The following is a 21,303-nucleotide window of genomic DNA, read 5'->3' on the forward strand; positions in this document are numbered from 1 at the left end:
ATGCTTCATGAAGTTAATTGGAACGTAAAAATGTCAGTAATCGGTTGTAATTATGCTCGCCCTTCTTGAGTCATATGTGGTTACAACAACAACAACAACAACAAAAACTGGTAGGGGACGGACAAAAACTAAGATTGCAAAGAACAAAAAAAACGATATGGAAAAGTAAAAAAGTCCAACTCAAGGTTACAAAACTGCAGTCAACAAAGCAAAGGGTGAAGTTAGTGTGACTAGATATCACCTAGAGAATCATCACCTTTCATCAACCTCGTTGCATCCAAAGCAGGCAGCCATTGGTGTAAAAACTGTGATAACCCATTGGATAAGAGCCGCTGTGTACTAACAGCAGAGAGCGACTAGCTGGTCAACATAATGCAGCATTTAGCAGCTAAAGAGACATACAAATATTGGTTTTGAAAAGTGTTGGTGAAGACCAAAACACACACAATCCCAAATGATTGCTAATGTTGCTCCGTATCTGCAGGATGTGGAAACAAGAAACCTTTCATCCACCTGGTTTTGTCATTAGTCATTATCCATTTTTCATCACCATATGTCGTTCAAAATGACAGAAAAGTCATAATATAGCACGTTGAAAAAAAGGACAAAAAGTCATGGTATAGCATGTCGAAGAAATGCAAAAACTGCACAAAAAAACATGGTATTTTATGTCAAAATAAGGCGTAGTATGGTGTGTAGAAACCAGGCGTAGTATGTCGCTAAAAAGGACAAAAAAGTCATTATATAGCATGTTGAAACAATTAAAATAAAACATGGTATTTTATGTCGAAATAAGGCACCAGTATGAAAACCAGTATGTCGTTAAAAATGACAGAAAAGTCATAGTCGAAAAAAATGCTACAAAAAAGCATGATATTTTATGTTGAAATAAGGCATCATTTCGAGGTAGGACACCTTGAAAGACGTGACCGGCGATGTTCCTGAGTTCCAGGGAACATGAAGTCTAGATGTAGTCCGCTCCACTCCACTCTCCCCTCCTGCCTCCCGGGGTTTAATGCAGAGAGTGGACAGTGGGGTTAATGCCTAGCTGTAAGCACTGCTTAGCGCCAGAGATTGGGTTTGTGTTGCAGCAGGCCTTCCACCGTCTGCAGAAAAAAAAAAAAAAGATCCAGTAGGAAATGACTTCAACTGTCCAGCCCTGTGGGCCACCATCATTTCCCAACTCCGTCCCCCTTTGTCGGGGCTCCCAGAGGTGAATGTGATGTGCAGCAATGATTAAAAGTGTTCTCCCTCAAGGTGACCTCAACAGGAGGAGGTGAAAGTCAAAGTGAGGAACATGGAGATGAGAGAGGGGCACGGAGGTGAAGGTCTGTGTTGGACATATTGTAAGAGCCCAGTCCTGAGTTTAGGAGGGAGATTACCCCGTCTTCACTCTCCTATTGCTCCATTCCTGCCTCTTCCCCTTGTAGTTATCAGTGATTGTATGTGACATGATGGGCATAAAGCAGTGTGCCACAGCAAGGAGGCATCGACAATCTAATCATTGTCACATCAGCGATTACCTCCGGGCCGTGATGTATTTGAACAGGCTTCTATCACATCTGCTATTACCTGCCTCTTCCTGCCTTATGTCCCTCGGTACACATCTTTTCTCTTAACTGTGTGTTCAATCACCTCCGCCAGCGACCGCTCGACAGTGACGTATGCCAGCGATTAGCCCGGATACAGTTCAATTATGATAAACAGCCAGCGCACCTCTTAGGCCGTGATTAAAGCCTCGGCCCGGCCTTGATAAAGAGATCCCATCTCAATGCCATCACAAGCACATTATAAGACACTCTGCCTCATGCTTTTCACATCAGTGTTGCAGAACGTACACTGGATGGAGCTGCATCATCCACACATGGCTGCTGATGCATCTACTTTCAATTTAGACTAGTATTTATTAATAACCTCCACTTTCTTGAAGCCCATCCTACAGGATACCTGCCGTATGACTTGAAGACGGGTTGCCGTTATGAGAGACAGAGCGGTAGAGGAAGCGCACGGTGTTGATAAATGGATGAGCAGTGATGAAAAGAAGATATCAGAGGAGCATGAAAGGGGAGAAGAGAGGAGAGCATTAATCCAACAGTGGAGAGTGTGAATGAGAGAGAGAGAAAGGGGGAGGAGGAAGCAAAAGAAAGATAGCCTTTCGCCTGTGTTCTGTCAAGGGAGAAATTACACATTTACGGAGGTTTTTTCAAGCAACGACGGGTTCCATAGATCAAACCACTGGATTTATGAGCCAATTTTCAACATGAAATATAGACACAGAGAATCCATTTTACCCATGTGTACTTGCCTCCTCTCACTCGTTCCCTCTCTGCTCGCTCTCAATCAAACGGCTCACAGTGTGCGGATGGCTTTACTCCTGCAACCTTAAAAAGAGCTTTTAGAGACCTTGTTTTGATTCTGGTGTTCAATAAAGAGTCTTTAAAAAGGAAAGGCATCTAACGTTGGAAAGAATAAAATAAAGACGTTAATAAAGGTGATGATTTATTACTTGCAACTGGACATTTATAGTCTCGTTTCCAGCTAAATAATGGAGTGGTGTAAATCTGGCTGTTGAGCTATTGTCATGACGGAAAGATGCAGACACAGTGACGCGTCCTAAAACCCCGAAGTAAACTCCTGGTTTCTTAGACAAAAAAAGCAATGGGATTTCTCCATAGGATTTTGAAAATAGCTGGAAATAAGGTCTGTGGTTGAAACACATTGAAGAGACGGATCACGTTGTGTCAGCCGGATAATCTCCACATGTCTACCCTACTTTTATAATGTTTGAATCGTAAATCTATCCATTAGATTTACGATAGCGCTCCAACACATGGTACATGACAGGCTAAGGAGCGGGACATCTCTATGCGGTTGACCAATCTCAACAGAGCCGGCCAGCTAACCAATCAGAGCAGACTGGGCTCTGGTTTCAGACAGAGGGCGAAAAGAGGTGCTGCAGCACAGGCAGAATGAGAACAATAAAGAGCTTTTTGAACATTAAAGGGGACCTATCATGCAAAATGCACTTTTTGATGTCTTTTCAGTCCTGGTGTGTCGGGGAACTCACACAGCGTCAGAAAATAAAACCCTCTCTTTTATCCTTCGTACCCAAATCTTTTAAAAACGGGGCTACAACAAGCGGATTCAGATTTGCTGCCGATATGACGTCAAATCGGCAGCGGACCCACAGAAAGTTGCTATCAGAAACAATGCCTGACGTGTTTTGGACGTAATCTGGTCTTTGTTTACATTAGCATCGCTAACACTCAGAGCTAACCTGTACTGGAGAGCACGTGTTTAAAAAGCAGGAAATAAAAAAAGGAACTCACCTTGTGATAAACCTGCAAGAGAAAAAGCATTTGAGCTCCATACTGTTTCAGAGATAATCCTTGATGTGGTTTAGAACAGGATGGCGTTTTATCACAGCAGAATTTAACTTTTTCTCCGGTAGAATTCTGATCAGGCATTAGCTCCGCCTCCTCTTTTTTTCTTTTTCAAGCTAAGGACCCAACATCCGCGTTTCTCTAACAGGGCTGCTACAGAGGGGTTTGAGCAGTATGAGGCATGGCTACAATGGGGGATCTGTTTGGTATTTGAAGCAAAAAACTTCACAGACATGTTTTGTATAGGTATGGCCCTACAATATATGTTTCCAATAATAGCATGATAGGTCCACTTTAAAGCATGGAGAATGTCCCAGTAAGAGACACTTAATACATAAATGAACCTGATAATGAGCATGATAGGGCCCCTTTAATACACACACTATATGCCTAGACCACAGTCCCCTCTCTTCTGGGCAAGCGTATTCTACATTTGCATAGAAATTAATGTCTAAGTAGGCTAAACGACATAATTGACATGCAATTAGCAATATTATGAGGAGGGAACCTAATGAAGTTTCAGAGGCTGTGCGGGCCTGAGAATGATCACTGCTTAATTATCATATTAATGAAGTCATTAGTTGTCACTTAACTTAGATGACAGGTAAGGTAAGAATGTCGTGATCCTACAATTTCCCCGGCACATGTGTATTCAACACTAATTACCTCCGAGTTAGAATCTCTTCTGAGAGCGACGGACACTGTGAAGAGATCATAAACATGCATAACACGCAGGGAGGAAAAAAAACAATGAGGTTTATTGAATCATTGACTGAAGCATCTTCAAGGTCACCTGAGGACAAACACACTCGCTCCACAGGCTGCATATGGAGCCCTCCAGAGAGAGAGAGGTGCACTCTGGGAAGGTACTAAAGGCTAACACAAAAACACATTTCCAGTAAACACTACGACATGATTAGGCTCCAAAAAAAACCCTCAGATGGGTCCGATGCGGCTCGAGGTCCTCCCACTCCCAGAGTCTCTTCTTTCATTCCAATTCATTCCAATTACCCCGTCATTCCCAGCTTCTTCCCCGCGTCCCGATTAGCTCGGCCTGGCAATTTACAGTTGATGTTGCCTCGTCTGAAGCGGAGCCGCGGCGGAGCCAGGGAGACGCGCAGTAATGGAATGAAATGTCACTCAGTTGTTGTCTTTGTCACAAAGATGGAGAGTATATCGCCGGTCGGTGAAAAGTCGTGTGTGTAGAGTCAGTGGTGCGAGCTCCCCCGTGTCCCTGATGTCCAACCTTTACACTTGTCACCACTGTGATCAGAGTAACTCACGTCCTGCACCCTGTCCCAGCTGCTGCTCATCAAGGCTTCTTCACCTTCTTCACTGAAGACGAGCTGGACGCCGACTCTCTCCGTTTGCGCTACAAGGTGACAGAGAGAACAATCGCATCAGGGTCTGACGGGGGTCTCCTCCTAGTTCTGCTTTCTAAACATTCATGAGAGGATTGTACCAGTTTAATATCAATGGCCATTAGTAGAAAAGTGTTTGCTAAACTGCTGGGCGAGCTGGGTATCAAACAATACATGTGCTTTAAAGAATTCTAAGTATCACCATGTTTAAAATGGCAAAGGTAAGGATTTCATTTCACGTTATTCCTGGTAAAAACTGTTGCAAGTCCAGATAATCAACCAAATAAGGTTGAAATGGTCCTTAAAAAACAGGAATCCCTTAGGCTTACATATCATATCATCACAGAAAGGACACATTCTTTTTTGTGAAAGGCCAAACCTCTTAAATACGGACTTCAAAAATCATTAAATCCGTCTTTTTTTTTGTACACAACTGTGTGTTTTTAATAAGTATCACATTGTTTGTTTCTCTACTATGATAGCAAGCTGGTCCACTTTTTTAAGTCACTAATTTGAGGATGTTCACACTTATGCTAATAATAAAAACTCACCAAAATCAACTTATTTTGAGTGTTTTTAAATCATAATTCACAAATAAATAATCCTACACTGTAAGATCTGTAATGCCCATTGCCTGAACTGCGATACAATATTAAGTTTTAGGACAGAATAGTTTTTGATGTCAACTAAACTACATTAACACTCCTTTAAGTTCAGTCCAAAATGTATTACTTGTAACTGGACGCTTAAGACTTGACATCATACTGTGACATGGTCCAGGTAAACACAAACAGCTCTTGTAAATCATAATTCACAATGAAAAACTGTCCACACACTGTAAGAAAAGTCACTTAAACATCTAAATATGAGTGGCCATTGCCTTAAAGCATTACAATACCAGGAGAGAGTTCGTACAGAATGATTGTTGGCCAGCTACAACAACACAATAAGTTGAGTCAACAATGTATTACTTGTAACTGGACACTTAATACTTGACATTATATTGCGACTTGGTCCAGATGAACACAAACATCTCTTGTAAACAGAAATCTTCAGCCTGTTTTGTTGCTGGTTCAGAGTTTTGCTGTGTGCAGTGCAGACTTACTGAGTTGGGGGTAAGCGGTGCTCCGACAACATCGATGATCTGCTCCTTGGCCTCCAGCTTGATGTCGTCGGTACAGGGCCAGGACGGAGCCTCGCCCCCCGGGGTGGATGCTGTGGTGCTGTTGGAGGCGCTGAGTTCTCCCCCCTGTGTTAGGGAGGCTGGTAGAGCTCCTAAAGACCCAAAAGACCCCAAAGATCCTCCAAAGCCTCCTCCTCCTCCTCCGCCGGCCTTCAGCAGCGCCTCGTAGCGGTGCCGCAGCATCTGCTGCTCGTACTCACAGTTGCTGTGAGCCTGCTTCAGCTCGTACAGCAGAACCAGGTCGCTGCGCAGCTCGTTGAACATCTGGACCATCTCCTCCGTGGGCATGGGGTTCAGATCTGATCCACAGACAGAGCAAGGAGGAATGAAAAGGAAATGAAAGCAGTTAAAACACCACAAAACTATATTGGACTGTATTATTGCAATATGTAGGATGACCTTATATATAACCCATATCATCTTTTATTAGATGTTTTGCTATACTCTTGTTATTTACGTTCTCAGTGTTATTATTGATTTGATTTCTCAAAGTTTTGTTTTTCATATTCTCATGTTGAATTTCTTGGATTTGAGACCTTCTAGAGCAGGGGTGGCCAACCAGTCAACCAGTCAATCAATCAATCAATGTTTATTTATAGCCCAATATCACAAATGTTACATTTGTCTCAGTGGACTTCACAGTTTGTACAGAATATCAGTATGACAATACGACACCCTCTGTCCTTAGACCCTCTGTCCTTAGACCCTCACATCGTACAGTCAGAGGTTAAGAGCCAAATGTGTTCTATGTTACTGCAAAGAGCCACATCAAACTGATAACTCTTGTTTCAGTTTTTTGTTTTCTGGAGACAAGATTTCAACCACGTCACTGATGCATTTTTGTGGCATTGGGATATTTTTTTTTAAATCCTCTGGAGCAGAGAGAGGAGCTGTGGATTATTGGTATTGATTAATGCATCAGTGTTTCTTAGGGTCAAAAACACTAAACTCACAACTTGAAATGAAAGCGTTTAGTTTATTTAATAAAAGAGCACATGTTCAATGTGAAAAGTGACAGTAGTTATAGATTATTTGCAATTTGGTGCTATATATATATATATTTAAAAAAAAGATTTTTTTTTTTTAAACACCTTGAATTTCAGGGGGGGCGGGGCTCCGTTGGCGGGGCGCAGCGCCCCTCCAAAACAATGGTAGGGGAAACACTGGATAGTGTTTAATCAACGACAGGTTTCCCCCCCTCAAAGGTGATTGGTTCACTGCATCGCAGGTATTATTGTGATTGGCTCTTGGGCCACATCAAATTTAGACGCGCTGTCATCCTCTCTTACTGACACCTGACACCACACATACACATGTAGGGAGAGCCGGGACGAAAGTAATGGAGCGATTTGATCCGAGCCCAAACAACTTTGACCGGCCAAATTACGTCAGAATTATCAGCATTCAATACTTAACAGACCTACTAAATATCAGGTTTAACTGTCAGGAGCAGTGTTGGGTCTAACGCGCTACAAAGTAACGCGTTACTGTAACGCCGTTTATTTTTGGCAGTAACTAGTACTCTCACGCATTACTTTTTAAATGCAGTAACTCAGTTACCGTTACTACATGGTGCGTTACTCCGTTAGTTTTTTTATATAGTCAACAGCCAGGCGAACAGAGATGAGAACTGTACTTAAGTACAGTACTTGAGTAAATGTACTTAGATACTTCCTGTGTCACATGCGGAGACGCGCTGTGGGCGTGTTTGTGTTGTTTACTAACAAGACTATCATGGCGGCGGCGGAGCTCAAGTCTAGTTTCTCCACCTGGAGATATTCTCACTATTTCACTTTTGTCGAGCACAAAGAAAAGAACGTTTTAGTTAAATGTAAGTTGTGTCTTGGCGGGTCAAAGATCCTATCTACTGCCCAAACCAGTCATTCAAATCTCTTAAAACATCTGCAAAAACAACATGCTGGGACGAAGCTAGTAGCTAAGACCACAGAGACTCAGCCGACGCCACTCCACCTCCACCTAAGCAACAGCGGCTGGATTTTAACCAAGGGACTGCTATCCAGGGAAAAGTGGATAAAGCCATTGCACGGTATGTTGTAGAACACATGCAGGCTATTGCTACAGTGGAGTCACCCGCTTTCAGGGAGCTAGTTAGCATGATAGCATGTCCAGGCGGCACACGGCATATGGGACGGAAAACTTTTTCCAACTACCTGGAGAAAGAATATACAGAAATGGAAAGCCAGCTAATATCGATGCAATCCAGATTGCATATAATGCATGTCAAGTTGATCAACAGATTATATTATTCTCCAATGCAATAACAGTACTGAAATGAAGGCTATAAGGGCATTAATGGGAGCCCTTTTTGTAAGTAACTAAAACGTTACTTTTCACAGTAACGCATTACTTTTTTGTAAGTAATCAGTAAAGTAACTGAGTTAGTTTTGAAATGAAGTAACTAGTAATGGTAACTAGTTACTGGTTTTCAGTAACTAGCACAACACTGGTCAGGAGTAGCTATAGTGTTGTCACGATACCAACATTTTGGTTTCGATACCAAGTCAAGAATTGCGATTCCGATTATTTTTCGATACTTTTCTTAAAAAAAGGGAAACAGTCTTAAATGTAATTATTGTGCTTTATTTCACACCAGAACCAGAACCATAACACACACTTTTAAACAATATATAAAATAAATGACAATAATTCCTATTAAATAAAATTAATACATTTCTTACAGACAGGCCTCGTGGTGTCCGTAGGCTTGCCCTCACTGTCAGAGATATCGCTCAAATACTTCCAAATTTCGCTTCTGGCGTCTTTTTAGTCAACAAGCCGAGGCGCAGCGGCAGTTGCACTCCCACTTGCAGCCATGCTTCTCGTTTTCTCACATGCTCTGGCAGCTAGCGCGTGCACGAGAGAGGGGAGGCACTTAGAGCGTGCTTGAGAGGGGCGGGACTTAGAGCGTGCTTGAGAGGGGAGGGACTTAGAGCGTGCTTGAGAGGGGAGGCACTTAGAGCGTGCTTGAGAGGGGAGGGACTTAGAGCGTGCTTGAGAGGGGAGGCACTTAGAGCGTGCTTGAGAGGGGCGGGACTTAGAGCGTGCTTGAGAGGGGAGGGACTTAGAGCGTGCTTGAGAGGGGAGGCACTTAGAGCGTGCTTGAGAGGGGAGGGACTTAGAGCGTGCTTGAGAGGGGAGGCACTTAGAGCGTGCTTGAGAGGGGAGGGACTGCAGGCAGGGAGTGGAAGCAGAGCGCTGAACACGGCTCTTATTAAAACGGCGCTTTCTCACCGGAGTACTTTCCCCCGTCATTCTTAAAGTACCGATACTAATGAAACGGAGGAATCGTAATGTTTTTAACGGCAGGGTATCGCGGTACCTTTCAAGTATCGGTACACCGTGCGGAGTCAGTGTCTCTCCCCCAAACTCACACATATACAATTCGATATGAACTGAAGAGCCGCATGAAACTAGGCAAAGAGCCGCGGGTTGGCCACCCCTGCTCTAGAGCAAGGGGTTCAAACTCAAATACACAGTGGGCCAAAATAAAAAAATGGGTACTAGTGGAGGGCCAGACTGGTTCAATGTTTATTGCAGAACTTATTGAAATGAATTGATTGCACATATTAAACCTGGAACTAACAAAGCTTACATTATTGCCTATAAAAACAACATTAAACATTAAATAATCAGGTGCATTCATTTCTTATGGCTCTATCTGCAGCTTTTCCAGAGTCATTTCTTATGATTACATTTTTCCACTTGTTAAATAAACTGTTCATCTAAATTGGAGTACTAATGGATGTAAAGGGGAATGTGAGAAAATAACTAATAAAGCAAAGAAACACCACGAAACTTGACACAGCGTGCAGCTCTGATGGTGTTTGTAGCCAGGTGTAAAAGTGTATAGTATTAAGTGTAAGCTGACTGCTTTTAACACTATACTGTTCTCCTTTCTCCTTTTACAAATGCTTTCTTTAAATAAATTGTTATTTTCCGTATTCATAGATTGAACTATGAAAGGTCAGTTTATAGAAACAAATTAAATCCATCTCCATGTTTTTTCAGTCCACGTGATGTCTTTAAATGTCTTGTTATGCCAATCCAACAACACATTAAAATACATACTTAGAGATAGGATACCAATCAGATGAAAACTAAAACATCTTTGTATTTAAAAAGGGCTGAAAACCGAATTAAATGTAACGATTATTCAATAATCAAATGAGCTGGCCATTATTCTTTGGTTGATCTGACTCTGATCAATAGTTGACTAACACAAAATAAAAATAAATGTTCCCCTTCTGCACAAAAACTGAGACCAACTAAGTTGCAGTTGTAAAACTTTGAAAAGATTATTAATGTTTATTTACACTCACCGACTCCTTGCTCCTGCAGGATCTGCTCAATGGCCTTGATCTTCTTCTGGCCTACCGAGCTTGGCAGTTTCATCTGAGACACACACACACACACACACACACACACACACACACACACACACACACACACACACACACACACACACACACACACACACACACACACACACACACACACACACACACACACACACACACACACACACACACACACACACACACACACACACACACACACACACACACACACACACACACACACACACACACACACACACACACACACACATTAGGATAAACAGCTCCACCTCGGGGCTTTTAATTCGTATGAAATGCACTTCAGCGGGCCAGATCAAAATGTCTTTATCCACTGAACTCTGTCTGAGTGATTAGCTCGGGGGGACTCCACTCCTTTAGCCGGGCTAATGCTCTTTCCATAGAGACGGCAGGTCCTCATCAGTCTTCAAGATGAATAAGAGTGCACTTGCTAGGTCTTACCGATATTAGCGAGCCACTATCAGAATTAATCATCACAGCCCTAATGAGCGATAGCTAGCTCGAGTCAGACCCTCTGCTTTCTCACATACATCAGCCGCAGGGTCAAGCCTCCAGATATGAATAGTGGCCCAAACTCCATTTGATCGATGAATAACTACCAACACACTTCAGAGAAATAAAAGTTCTGAATGCAGAGGATTATTTCTCACTGCTTCATTTGTCTTTAGTTTGGTCTATAACAGGGGTCGGCAACAGGCGGCCCGCGGTCCGGACCCAGACGGACCCGGACCTATAATCAATACATTAATAGGGGATTTCAATTTTGACGGGGCGATTCTATTTGAACCGCCGCCGACAGGGGGCGAAAGAGAGGAGTGAGAGTCAGTTGTTGATTATAATGTAATCAGCAACTGACTGCCAATCGAATAAAGAAAGTCCGTATGTAATCTAAATGCAGACGTTGATAAAGCTACAGGCTACTTCAATATCACACTCATTCATAAAGCAAGTTAAACATTTTGATGTTCCGGACCTTTGCATGGGGAGATTTTCTCTAACTGGACCTCGTTGAATTTGAGTTGAATACCCCTGCTCTATACAGGGTTCTTACACCTTTTCCAAAGTCAAATTCAAGCACTTTTCAAGCATTTTCAAGGTGCATTTGCAGGTCGCGGGCATAGCGCGGGAAGCCGCAGCGGAGCTGTTTTATGTAGAAGCGAAGAAATTATTTTCTTTTAATCTAAAAAGCGAACTATTCAGTCAGACAGCAATTTATTGTAAAAGTAAAGCATTTACATTTTCAAGCACTTTATCTCAATTTCAAGCACCATTCCCAAAATTCAAGCACTTTCCCAACCTTGAAAACACCACGTCAATTTTCAAGCATTTTCAAGGATTTCAAGCACCCGTACGAACCCTGCCTATAACTTCCTAACTGGGAGTTTTGTGTTGGAGATGTATTTCAGAATACTCTCTTTGTAGTTTGAAGATCAGGGTTCATACACTTTTTCACCAATGACTTCTCCATGACCTTTACCTCATTTTCCATGACCTTTACCTCATTTTCCATGACCTTTACCTCATTTTCCATGACCTTTACCTCATTTTCCATGACCTTTACCTCATTTTCCATGACCTTTACCTCATTTTCCATGACCTTTACCTCATTTTCCATGACCTTTACCTCATTTTCCATGACCGTTACCTCATTTTCCATGACCAAATAAATGACTCTTTCTCAGCGGTTCCACTGAAAATGGTTTATTTGAACATGGAACAGGAAAATAAGGTCTGCATCTGAAACATGTTGCCTATCTAAAACAAATCAAACAGGCTTACTAGCTTCTACTGAAATCTCTCACCAGCAAAACACCTCGTCAGTTAAAAGCCATTTTACGTTTCATTACTAAACGATACAGTATTTATCATCATTATAGAATTACTATTTCGGCGATTAGATAAAATATAAATTATATTTGAAGCAACTTTAGTTACATTTCCATGACTTTTCCAAAACGTTGGGAAAAATATTGTTTTCCAAAACTTTTCCAGGGCCTGGAATTAGCATTTTGAATTTCCATGACTTTTCCAGGTTTGTAATGACCGTAGGAACCCTGGAATATACAAATGTAGTATAAATACTCACCCTCTGACTGCGCAGTGTGACTCCCGCGGATTTGAAGTCAGGGAACTTGATGCCAGCTGTTTCTGGAACAGACTACAAAAAGAAAACATCTGATGAGATACAAAATAAAACACCCCTCTGAACTTTGGATATTTTAAACATGAAAAAATAGTCTTCTAATTTAGTGAGATGGGTACTAATTTCATAAAATGTAGCCCCTTTAGTTTCTTTATGACACAGCTGTTCTAGTAAAGTAAAACAAATATTTTTTCAGACAGTAATCTTAATTATTTCAGTGTGCTACGTCATAGAAGAAGCTCTATCATAAGGTTAACAGCTGTTCCTTATAACAAATAATGTTGCATTTGCTGGTAAAAGCTTCTCAGCTACGATTTATGATTGCTTGTGATTTATTTCCCTCATTTTGAGTCTTACCGGTTTTTCTGTCTCTCTTTTTTGCGGCAGCTTCTTCTTGGAGACTCTCTTCTCGGCTCGTCTGAGCTCCGTGGTCGTGTCCGCTGCTTTGATGAGTTTCTGCAGATCCTGGGCCTTCTTCTCGCGCTCCCTCTTCCTGCTCTCAATCTTCCTCAGCTCCAGAGTAAGATATTCCTCTTCTGCCACCTGCAGGAAGAGCAACAGAGGTGCGCTCTTAATATTCCAAAAGACTTGCGAAAACGTTTTAAAAGCATCGGCAATATATTGTTGAATTTCTTTCTAATCCACAAAAGGCAACAGTGAGAATTAGAATAGCGATCATCAAACAAATGACAAGGAATTGGCTAAAAGATAATCACTTAGTAAACTCACAATGGAATAACTTAGTAAATCTATGTAATGGAGAAAAACAGATTAGAAACCAAATGCATATCTTTGAGTAAAGGTGGGAAAAATGGGTCAAGAATAGAACAATGTAATTAATGTATACCTGAGTAATAACAATGTATCCATTCTTTTATTTGTAATATTATTAATATTATTTATTTTCGTACTTGTCATCTATTATGTAGTTAATCCACACACACACACACACACACACACACACACACACACACACACACACACACAACACACACACACACACACACACACACACACACACACACACACACCACACACACACACACACACACACACACACACACACCACACACACACACACACACACACACACACACACACACACACACACACACACACACACACACACCACACACACACACACACACACACACACAGAATGACTGCTTCTGGTATTGCAGGGCAGTATTAGAGTTGGAACATTAGAATCCAAATCAAACTACGAACCTGTTCAGGTGTGCGATTAAACAGCTTGTCCAGCTGTTCTTTGCGCCGCCTCTCATGTCCGGCATCAAAGACGTAGATCTTGGGCTCCGTCCCTGGAACTGCACGCACTTTGGCCAGCTTACCACAAATAGTATAATACCGTTCTTTCAGGTCCTCCACTGAACGTTTCTGAGGAGGAAAAGAAAGCACGTCACTACGAATGTATACTTTAAAGGTCCCCCATTATACTGTTTCTCATCAATGTATCACAGGTCTCAGATGTATACAGAACCTGTCTCTGATTGGCTGAAACACCAAACAGATCATTGCAGCATTACCCATAATCCCCTCTGTTTCAGCCCTGTTTCCAAAGTGCTGATTCTCTGTCTGTTACTTTAGATGAAAATAAGGAGCCCCTCCCCACGCCCCTCTGAGAGATATTTGGTTACAAAGAACTCAATGGTGCTCTAGGAGGAGATTCAGGTGATAAGGGGGGGGGGGGTTACCTTGGTTGCTGATTGGCTAATGGTTACACAAGACAAAACATCGTTATGACATCATAAAGTGGCCAAATCTGATCAGCTCATTTTCAGACAGGTTTTTATAGAAATGGATCAAAAAGAGAGAGAATCTTTGTTCCTGAAACTTTCAGAGTCTCTTTCCACAGAGGGGACACATGTTGATGTAGAAGAGACATGAAGAAGAGGGGACACATGTTGATGTAGAGAGACATGAAGAAGAGGGGACAACATGTTGATGTAGAAGAGACATGAAGAAGAGGGGACACATGTTGATGTAGAAGAGACATGAAGAAGAGGGGACACATGTTGATGTAGAAGAGACATGAAGAAGAGGGGGACACATGTTGATCGTAGAAGAGACATGAAGAAGAGGGACACATGTGATGTAGAAGAGACATGAAGAAGAGGGACACATGTTGATGTAGAAGAGACATGAAGAAGAGGGGACACATTAGTTGATGTAGAAGAGACATGAAGAAGAGGGGACACATGTTGATGTAGAAGAGACATGAAGAAGAGGGGACACATGTTGATGTAGAAGAGACATGAAGAAGAGGGGACACATGTTGATGTAAGAAGAACATAGAAGAGACATGAAGAAGAGGGGACACATGTTGATGTAGAAGAGACATGAAGAAGAGGGGACACATGTTGATGTAGAAGAGACATGAAGAAGAGGGGACACATGTTGATGTAGAAGAGACATGAAGAAGAGGGGACACATGTTGATGTAGAAGAGACATGGAAGAGAAGGAGACAAGAAGAGAGGGGACACATGTTGATGTAGAAGAGACATGAAGAGAGGGGACACATGTTGATGTAGAAGAGACATGAAGAAGAGGGGACACAGGTTGATGTAGAAGAGACATGAAGAAGAGGGGACACATGTTTGATGTAGAAGAGACATGAAGAAGAGGGGACACATGTTGATGTAGAAGAGACATGAAGAAGAGCGGTCCACATGTTGATGTAGAAGAGACATGAAGAAGAGGGGACACATGTTGATGTAGAAGAGACATGAAGAAGAGGGGACACATGTTGATGTAGAAGAGACATGAAGAAGAGGGGACACATGTTGATGTAGAAGAGACATGAAGAAGAGGGGGGGACACATGTTGATGTAGAAGAGACATGAAGAAGAGGGGACACATGTTGATGTAGAAGAGACATGAAGAAGAGGGGACACATGTTGATGTAGAAGAGACATGAAGAAGAGGGGACACATGTTGATGTAGAAGAGACATGAAGAAGAGGGGACACATGTTGATGTAGAAGAGACATGAGAAGAGGGGACACATGTTGATGTAGAAGAGACATGAAGAAGAGCGGACACATGTTGATGTAGAAGAGACATGAAGAAGAGGGGACACATGTTGATGTAGAAGAGACATGAAGAAGAGGGGACACATGTTGATGTAGAGGAGACATGAAGAAGAGGGGACACATGTTGGATGTAGAGGAGACATGAAGAAGAGGATTTTGCAGGTGACCTTTAACATGGAACATTTGGATGTGTGTAATATATCCTGTGTGAAAGGGTTGAGAGACTGTAGATCTTTGATTGGTGACACAGCTTTCATTAACTATGTCCCAAAGCTATGGAACAAAATACCTGTAGACATCCGGGAAGTCTTTAAAAAGAAAATAAATCAGAACATATTTGAATAGTTGAGCCTTTCAGGAAGCAAAGTCCTGCTCTCTGCTGCACTTTCTCAATGCATTGTGATGCGTTTAACCTGCGTGTTGAATTTTGCACTATCCTCCTTTTCATGCACACTTTCAACGGCGTACCTTTAATCTAAATGTATTTATTATATGTCGACTCTATGCTGTTTTTAGTGTGTTTTTATGTATTTTACTGGTAACTGTAATCTATGTGATATCAATTCTCTGTGAGAGGTCTACTGTGAAGCACTTTGAACTGCACTTATTGTATGAAAGGGGCTAAACAAATAAAGTTTACTATTATTATTGTTAGGGAATAATTTGCTTAGGTATTCAACCTTCAACCCAGTTCATCGTCTTCTCCTCTCACTGTCTCCTTTCTCACGGCATAGGTCTACGGCCTTGGGTATTGCTGCTATCTCTCTTAAGGAGGAGCAGCTTGGGCGCATTGTTGTTGCCAGTCTATGACCGAGCACAAGCCGCCATGAGGTAGTTTACTGTTCAGGGACGAAGGCTCCCTGGCGCACATTCTTTCCTATGGACGAGAGCTCTAGTTAGATTCAGGGTCCATAATGTTTAGTCTCACTGATGAAGAATCTTGATTATTACACTCTGAACTAGTTAAAACCTCGAGCTGCAGAAAGAGGTCTTCAGAATTGGTTTGGCAGCCGCTGGGTCAACTCGTGACGCACCACCTGTCTTGTCAATTCTCCGGCCGTAACTCCAAATAAACCGTCAGTGTTTGCCATCAAAGCTCCAGCGCTCCTCGTGCCTCTCTGAGTCCTGACTCTAGTTGCTTCAGAAGTTTCCCCCACAATTATTATTATGTTTTTTTTACTGCACATATTAATTATAATTTTTTTAATATTATAGTGTTCTTAAAATAGTTCTCCATCTGTTTTTTTTTACTTTTATGTATGCACCACAACACCAAGTCAAATTCCTCGTACGTGTCGACCTACTTGGTAATAAACCTGATTCTGATTATTATTACTCTGTATTGCTGGTGGTCGTAACGATCTTGGACAACTACGAAGCGCAGGTCGAAGCGCTTGCTCAGGTCAAACAGGTGATCCGTCTCTGCTTTAGTCCAGCCGTCGTCATGGAGATGCACCTGATACTCCTGCTCCGAGTACACTGGCACCTGCACCGTCTATAAAAGCAGACAGGAGAACACAATGAATACAGGAATTCGTGACTGAGTGAAAAAGTAAATGAATCTTAAAGTGGACCTATCATGCTATATTTGAAACATATATTGTAGGGCCATACCTATACAAAACATGTCTGTGAAGTTTGCTTCAAATCCCAAACAGATCCCCCGTTGTAGCCATGCCTCATACTGCTCATACCCCTCTGTTGCAGCCCTGTTAGAGAAACGCGGATTTTGGGTCCTTAGCTTAAAAAAATTTTTTAAAAAGGAGGAGGAGCTAATGCCTGATCAGAATTATACCGGAGATAAAGTTAAATTCTGCTGTGATAAAACGCCATCCTGTTCTAAACCACATCAAGGATTATCTCTGAAACAGTATGGAGCTCAAATGCTTTTTCTCTTGCAGGTTTATCACAAGGTGATTTCCTGCTTTTTAAACACACGTGCTCTCCAGTACAGGTTAGCTCTGAGTGTTAGCGAGGCTTGCTAATGTAAACAAAGACCAGATTACGTCCAAAACACGTCAGGCATTGTTTCTGATGGCAACTCTCTGTGGGTCCGCTGCCGATTTGACGTCAGATCGGCAGCAAATCTGAATCCGCTCGTTGTAGCCCCGTTTTTAAAAGATTTGGGTACGGAGGAAAAGAGAGAGGGTTTTATTTGCTGACGCTGCGTGAGTTCCCCGACACACCGGGGACACATGTTTATGTATAAAAGACATCACAAAGTGCATTTTGCACGATAGGTCCCCTTTAAGCCCTGAAAAGGAGGAGATGACAGAAAAAGGGTAGAAGTCCTTTGTGTTTGTATTCCTTCCTTCCTGCAGCGGTCAGACTGTGTAACCATCATGAAGAAAGGAAGACCCCCACACACAACAACAAAGACTGTACTATAACACCCCTTGTGCTTTTATTCTATGTTGTATGTTTTTATTGTGTTTTTAGTACTTCTTAACACGTGGCTTGTGGTCATTTAATCTTTTTTGATTCGTATGATGTTTTAATGCTTTGTCAAGCACTTTGTGACTATGTCTGGGAGAAGCGCTTTATAAATCTTACTTACTTGTGTGCAATACCAATGATGTGCAATATATATATATATATATATATATATATATATATATATATATATATGCAGTTAAATGCTGGCAGCTATATCTTCAGAACTGTTGCAGGATGTGTATTTTGTGAATTGTTTTGTAATTTATTTATTTGTATTTTTTATGCATGCTTCTTTGTCAATATTATAATAATACGTTTATTTATTATAGCACTTTTCACAGAAACAGAATTCCCAAAGTGCTTCACAAGAAAGAACAAAGTTCAAATGAAGACCACAGAAACGTGAATATAATAACCACATGAGGCAGAAATGTAAGGTTAACATAAAAACAAAACACAGACCACGTGGAGTCCTGTAAGGAACAGACATAAGAACACATCACACACATTTCAAGTAGAGACAAAATCCAATGTACAAAGGTCTTATAATATTTAGCCGTCTTTGGCTCTTTTCTTGCTGTAACAAATGCAAATGTCCCCTCTGTTGGACGAATAAAGGTATTCTGATATTGAATAAGGACGGTGTCATCATCCCCACCTTGTTGAAGCGGGCGAAGGGGTAGTCCTTGCCCTCCTCTGCCACACGCCTCCAGTGGTTGAAGATGGCCCCGTCCCTGCGAGCTGGGTTGGAGAAGGGCATCCACTTCCAGGGACGAACCTTCTTACAGCCCAGCTTGGCTTTCACTGTCCTGTAGCCCTGCGTGGTGTCGCTGGGCAGCAAAGGGGGGGCATCTCTGGAGATTAGAAGGAACAAAGTCTTTGTTAGAGCAAGGGTATTTTCAGTAAAGTTGGAAAGGTACCGAGGCTTAATTCCAAGGGTAAGAACCAGCTGTATTTCTTAAGGAAAGCAGAAATCAACTTATTTCGAAGGAACAAAAGCCTCCTGATCCCTGACTGTAAATATTACAAAATATCATGGTTTGGGAAAGACACAGGGCCGGAGGAATGAAGCCAGTTTTAAAACTGCTCATAGGATATTTAAAAAGGACAATACCCATCCCAGAAACAGCCCGTTTACCCTGCTGATGTCTACCAAGTGGTAAAGTATCCGCTGCCTTACCACCAGACTGCAGAGAAGTGTTTATTGGTAATGCATACAGTAAATGGAAGATTTTTAAAGGGGGTGTATTTGTATTTTATTGAGCAAACCTTTGTTGTAGAATGATATTAAATAAAGATATTCCGCTCATACAGATAAGTGACAATACATATAAATACATTTGCAGTGTGCAAGGTCAGAGAGCTGTTAAAAAGCCAGGGGTTAATAGTATAAGTCGTCAGCCTTGAAAACTCCTTTGTATAAAACTAAGTGGAAGCACGCTTATAGTGAGGCCTTAACATGAAGTCTTACACTGTTTTTGAGTTGGTGAACACATACTGGGCTGTCATTCATTTCTGGTTTACACACAAGGACATTAAGGGAACAATTGCTGTTTTCTTCTATCCTCAAATGATGTAGGAAGAAACAATTATTGTCCCTGGTAGAGAGAAAGATTATCATGCAACATAGTAACTTTTTAAGGCATTAAGGACACACACTTCAACCAATTCAGTGCATTGGTTTTAGACTAAATCAAAAGAAACCCATACTTTTTGTCTGAATAGAGCAGAGCGTAGACCTCTCGGTGCATCCCCTCTGGTCTCTTGAAGGTCAGCGTTTCTGTTGCCTTCTTGCTTTTTTTCTGAGACAAGTGATGGAGAAAATGTTTATTTACCTTGAAGAAAACTTTGGTTACAGAATAACAACATGCACTTCGAAATGTAGTGCTATGGGAATGGCATGGTTGTATTTTTTTAAATTCCCACAGCCTGTACAACTCGTAGCATATTGAGTAAAATAACATTAGACAGTCAGGAATCATTATGGTTATCTTCTCTCACCTTGTCTGAGTTGATGATATCTTTCTTGCTGATGGGACCGTCATTGTCTCCTCCAGCCAACTCCAGGATATCCCGGACATCGGCCCCGGCCATGGCTTAATATCTTGTTAATAAACGCTTCTCGCAAGCTGTCAAACTTTAACACTTTTCATTCATTCACATGTGTTCATACAGTGTTTCGGTACTGTCCAAACGAATCCGCTCTTAGCTAAATGCTAACGCTAATGTTGTCATTTCTAAACAAAGCTACACCGAGCCGCAAACAGGCCATCAACGAATTCATAAGATGTGTTGTATAATCTTGAACGTTTCTACAATCGGTGAAAGGTGCAGAGAGAATAATGACTAGAATATAAGGATATTAAAAAGCTATTGTTAATGCTAGGTGAGTAGCTAGCGAAATAAACCGACACAACTTCCGCCCCCGCTGATTTCGCTGTGTGTGTATTCATGCTCTGTAAGTGACTATCGCCCCCTTGAGGTCTGGTGGTGAACTGCATCTACTTGATTTTTCCATAGCGTCCGTGTTTTTAATCATTTCATTTCAAATAAATCACAAAAAACTGACATGTAACTGTTTGTTGGACCTATAACATATTTCTGATTAACAAGTTAAATCATGGACTTGTTGTGTAAAAGCTTCAGTTAATGTTTTTGTCATTGCTGCTAACTAAGACATTTTTCTACACATTTACATGGGTGACAATCTTTCGAGATTTACCGTCCATCTGTAGCCTATAGCAGAAGACAAAAAAAGTCCCTCTCCTGGGTGTTGAACCTTGAGCACCTGCATAAAAAGTCAATGGATACACCTATTGACCACCAATGTGTTTTTTAAACAATGAAGCTATATTGATTGATTGATTGATTGATTGAAAAGTTTATTAACAGCTTGTATATTGGGTACAGTACAGTACAGCTCAAAACATACAATTGTTAAGGGGATGCAGACCAGAGAAAGACTTTCGTCTTGTTTACATCAGGGTCCCCCATTTCAGCTATAGGTCTTGTTGTGATTTGATTTGATTGAATTTGAACCTTTGTGCACACAACGAGCACATAGGGATGGAGGACAGAACATGACATAAGTACATACTACGAAGGAATACGGACTTATTGTTTAAAAAAGGACCTTTCAAACTACACTGTCTTCAAAAACGGGTTCACATGAAACCGGAAGTAAGTGGAAGGGAATCCTCTTGCTCTGCTCGCAGCTCAATATCCACCTGCTATTTCTGATGAATGTCGCCTGTTCCTGTGAATCACGCTTGCATTTATGAAGATATTAAGATATAAGCGAATGTAAAGGTAACAATTCCAACAGTTTCTTCACAAACTGCGTGAAATTC

At 41.6% G+C, this 21,303-nt stretch overlaps 1 protein-coding gene across 2 annotated transcripts; it reads right to left on the reverse strand.

Annotated features, from left to right (window-relative positions):
* Positions 1 to 4,119: 4,119 nt before the first annotated feature.
* On the reverse strand, positions 4,120 to 20,403 carry dmap1 (DNA methyltransferase 1 associated protein 1). 2 transcript variants are annotated; one of them, XM_034199055.1, is made up of 10 exons: positions 19,955 to 20,403; positions 19,664 to 19,755; positions 18,612 to 18,807; positions 16,854 to 17,012; positions 13,695 to 13,862; positions 12,825 to 13,010; positions 12,411 to 12,482; positions 10,268 to 10,340; positions 5,850 to 6,226; positions 4,120 to 4,755 (listed from the first exon to the last, which is right to left on the reverse strand). In XM_034199055.1, exons 1-10 carry the CDS (start codon positions 20,045 to 20,047, stop codon positions 4,696 to 4,698), a joined length of 1,476 nt encoding a protein of 491 aa, XP_034054946.1. In that variant the 5' UTR covers positions 20,048 to 20,403; the 3' UTR covers positions 4,120 to 4,695. The 2 variants fall into 2 exon arrangements, with proteins under 2 accessions (XP_034054946.1, XP_034054945.1); XM_034199054.1 differs by having other exon boundaries at positions 10,262 to 10,340.
* Positions 20,404 to 21,303: the final 900 nt, after the last annotated feature.

Source organism: Gymnodraco acuticeps, unplaced genomic scaffold, assembly GCF_902827175.1.
Source record: "Gymnodraco acuticeps unplaced genomic scaffold, fGymAcu1.1, whole genome shotgun sequence".
NCBI classification, from domain to species: Eukaryota; Metazoa; Chordata; class Actinopteri; order Perciformes; family Bathydraconidae; genus Gymnodraco; species Gymnodraco acuticeps.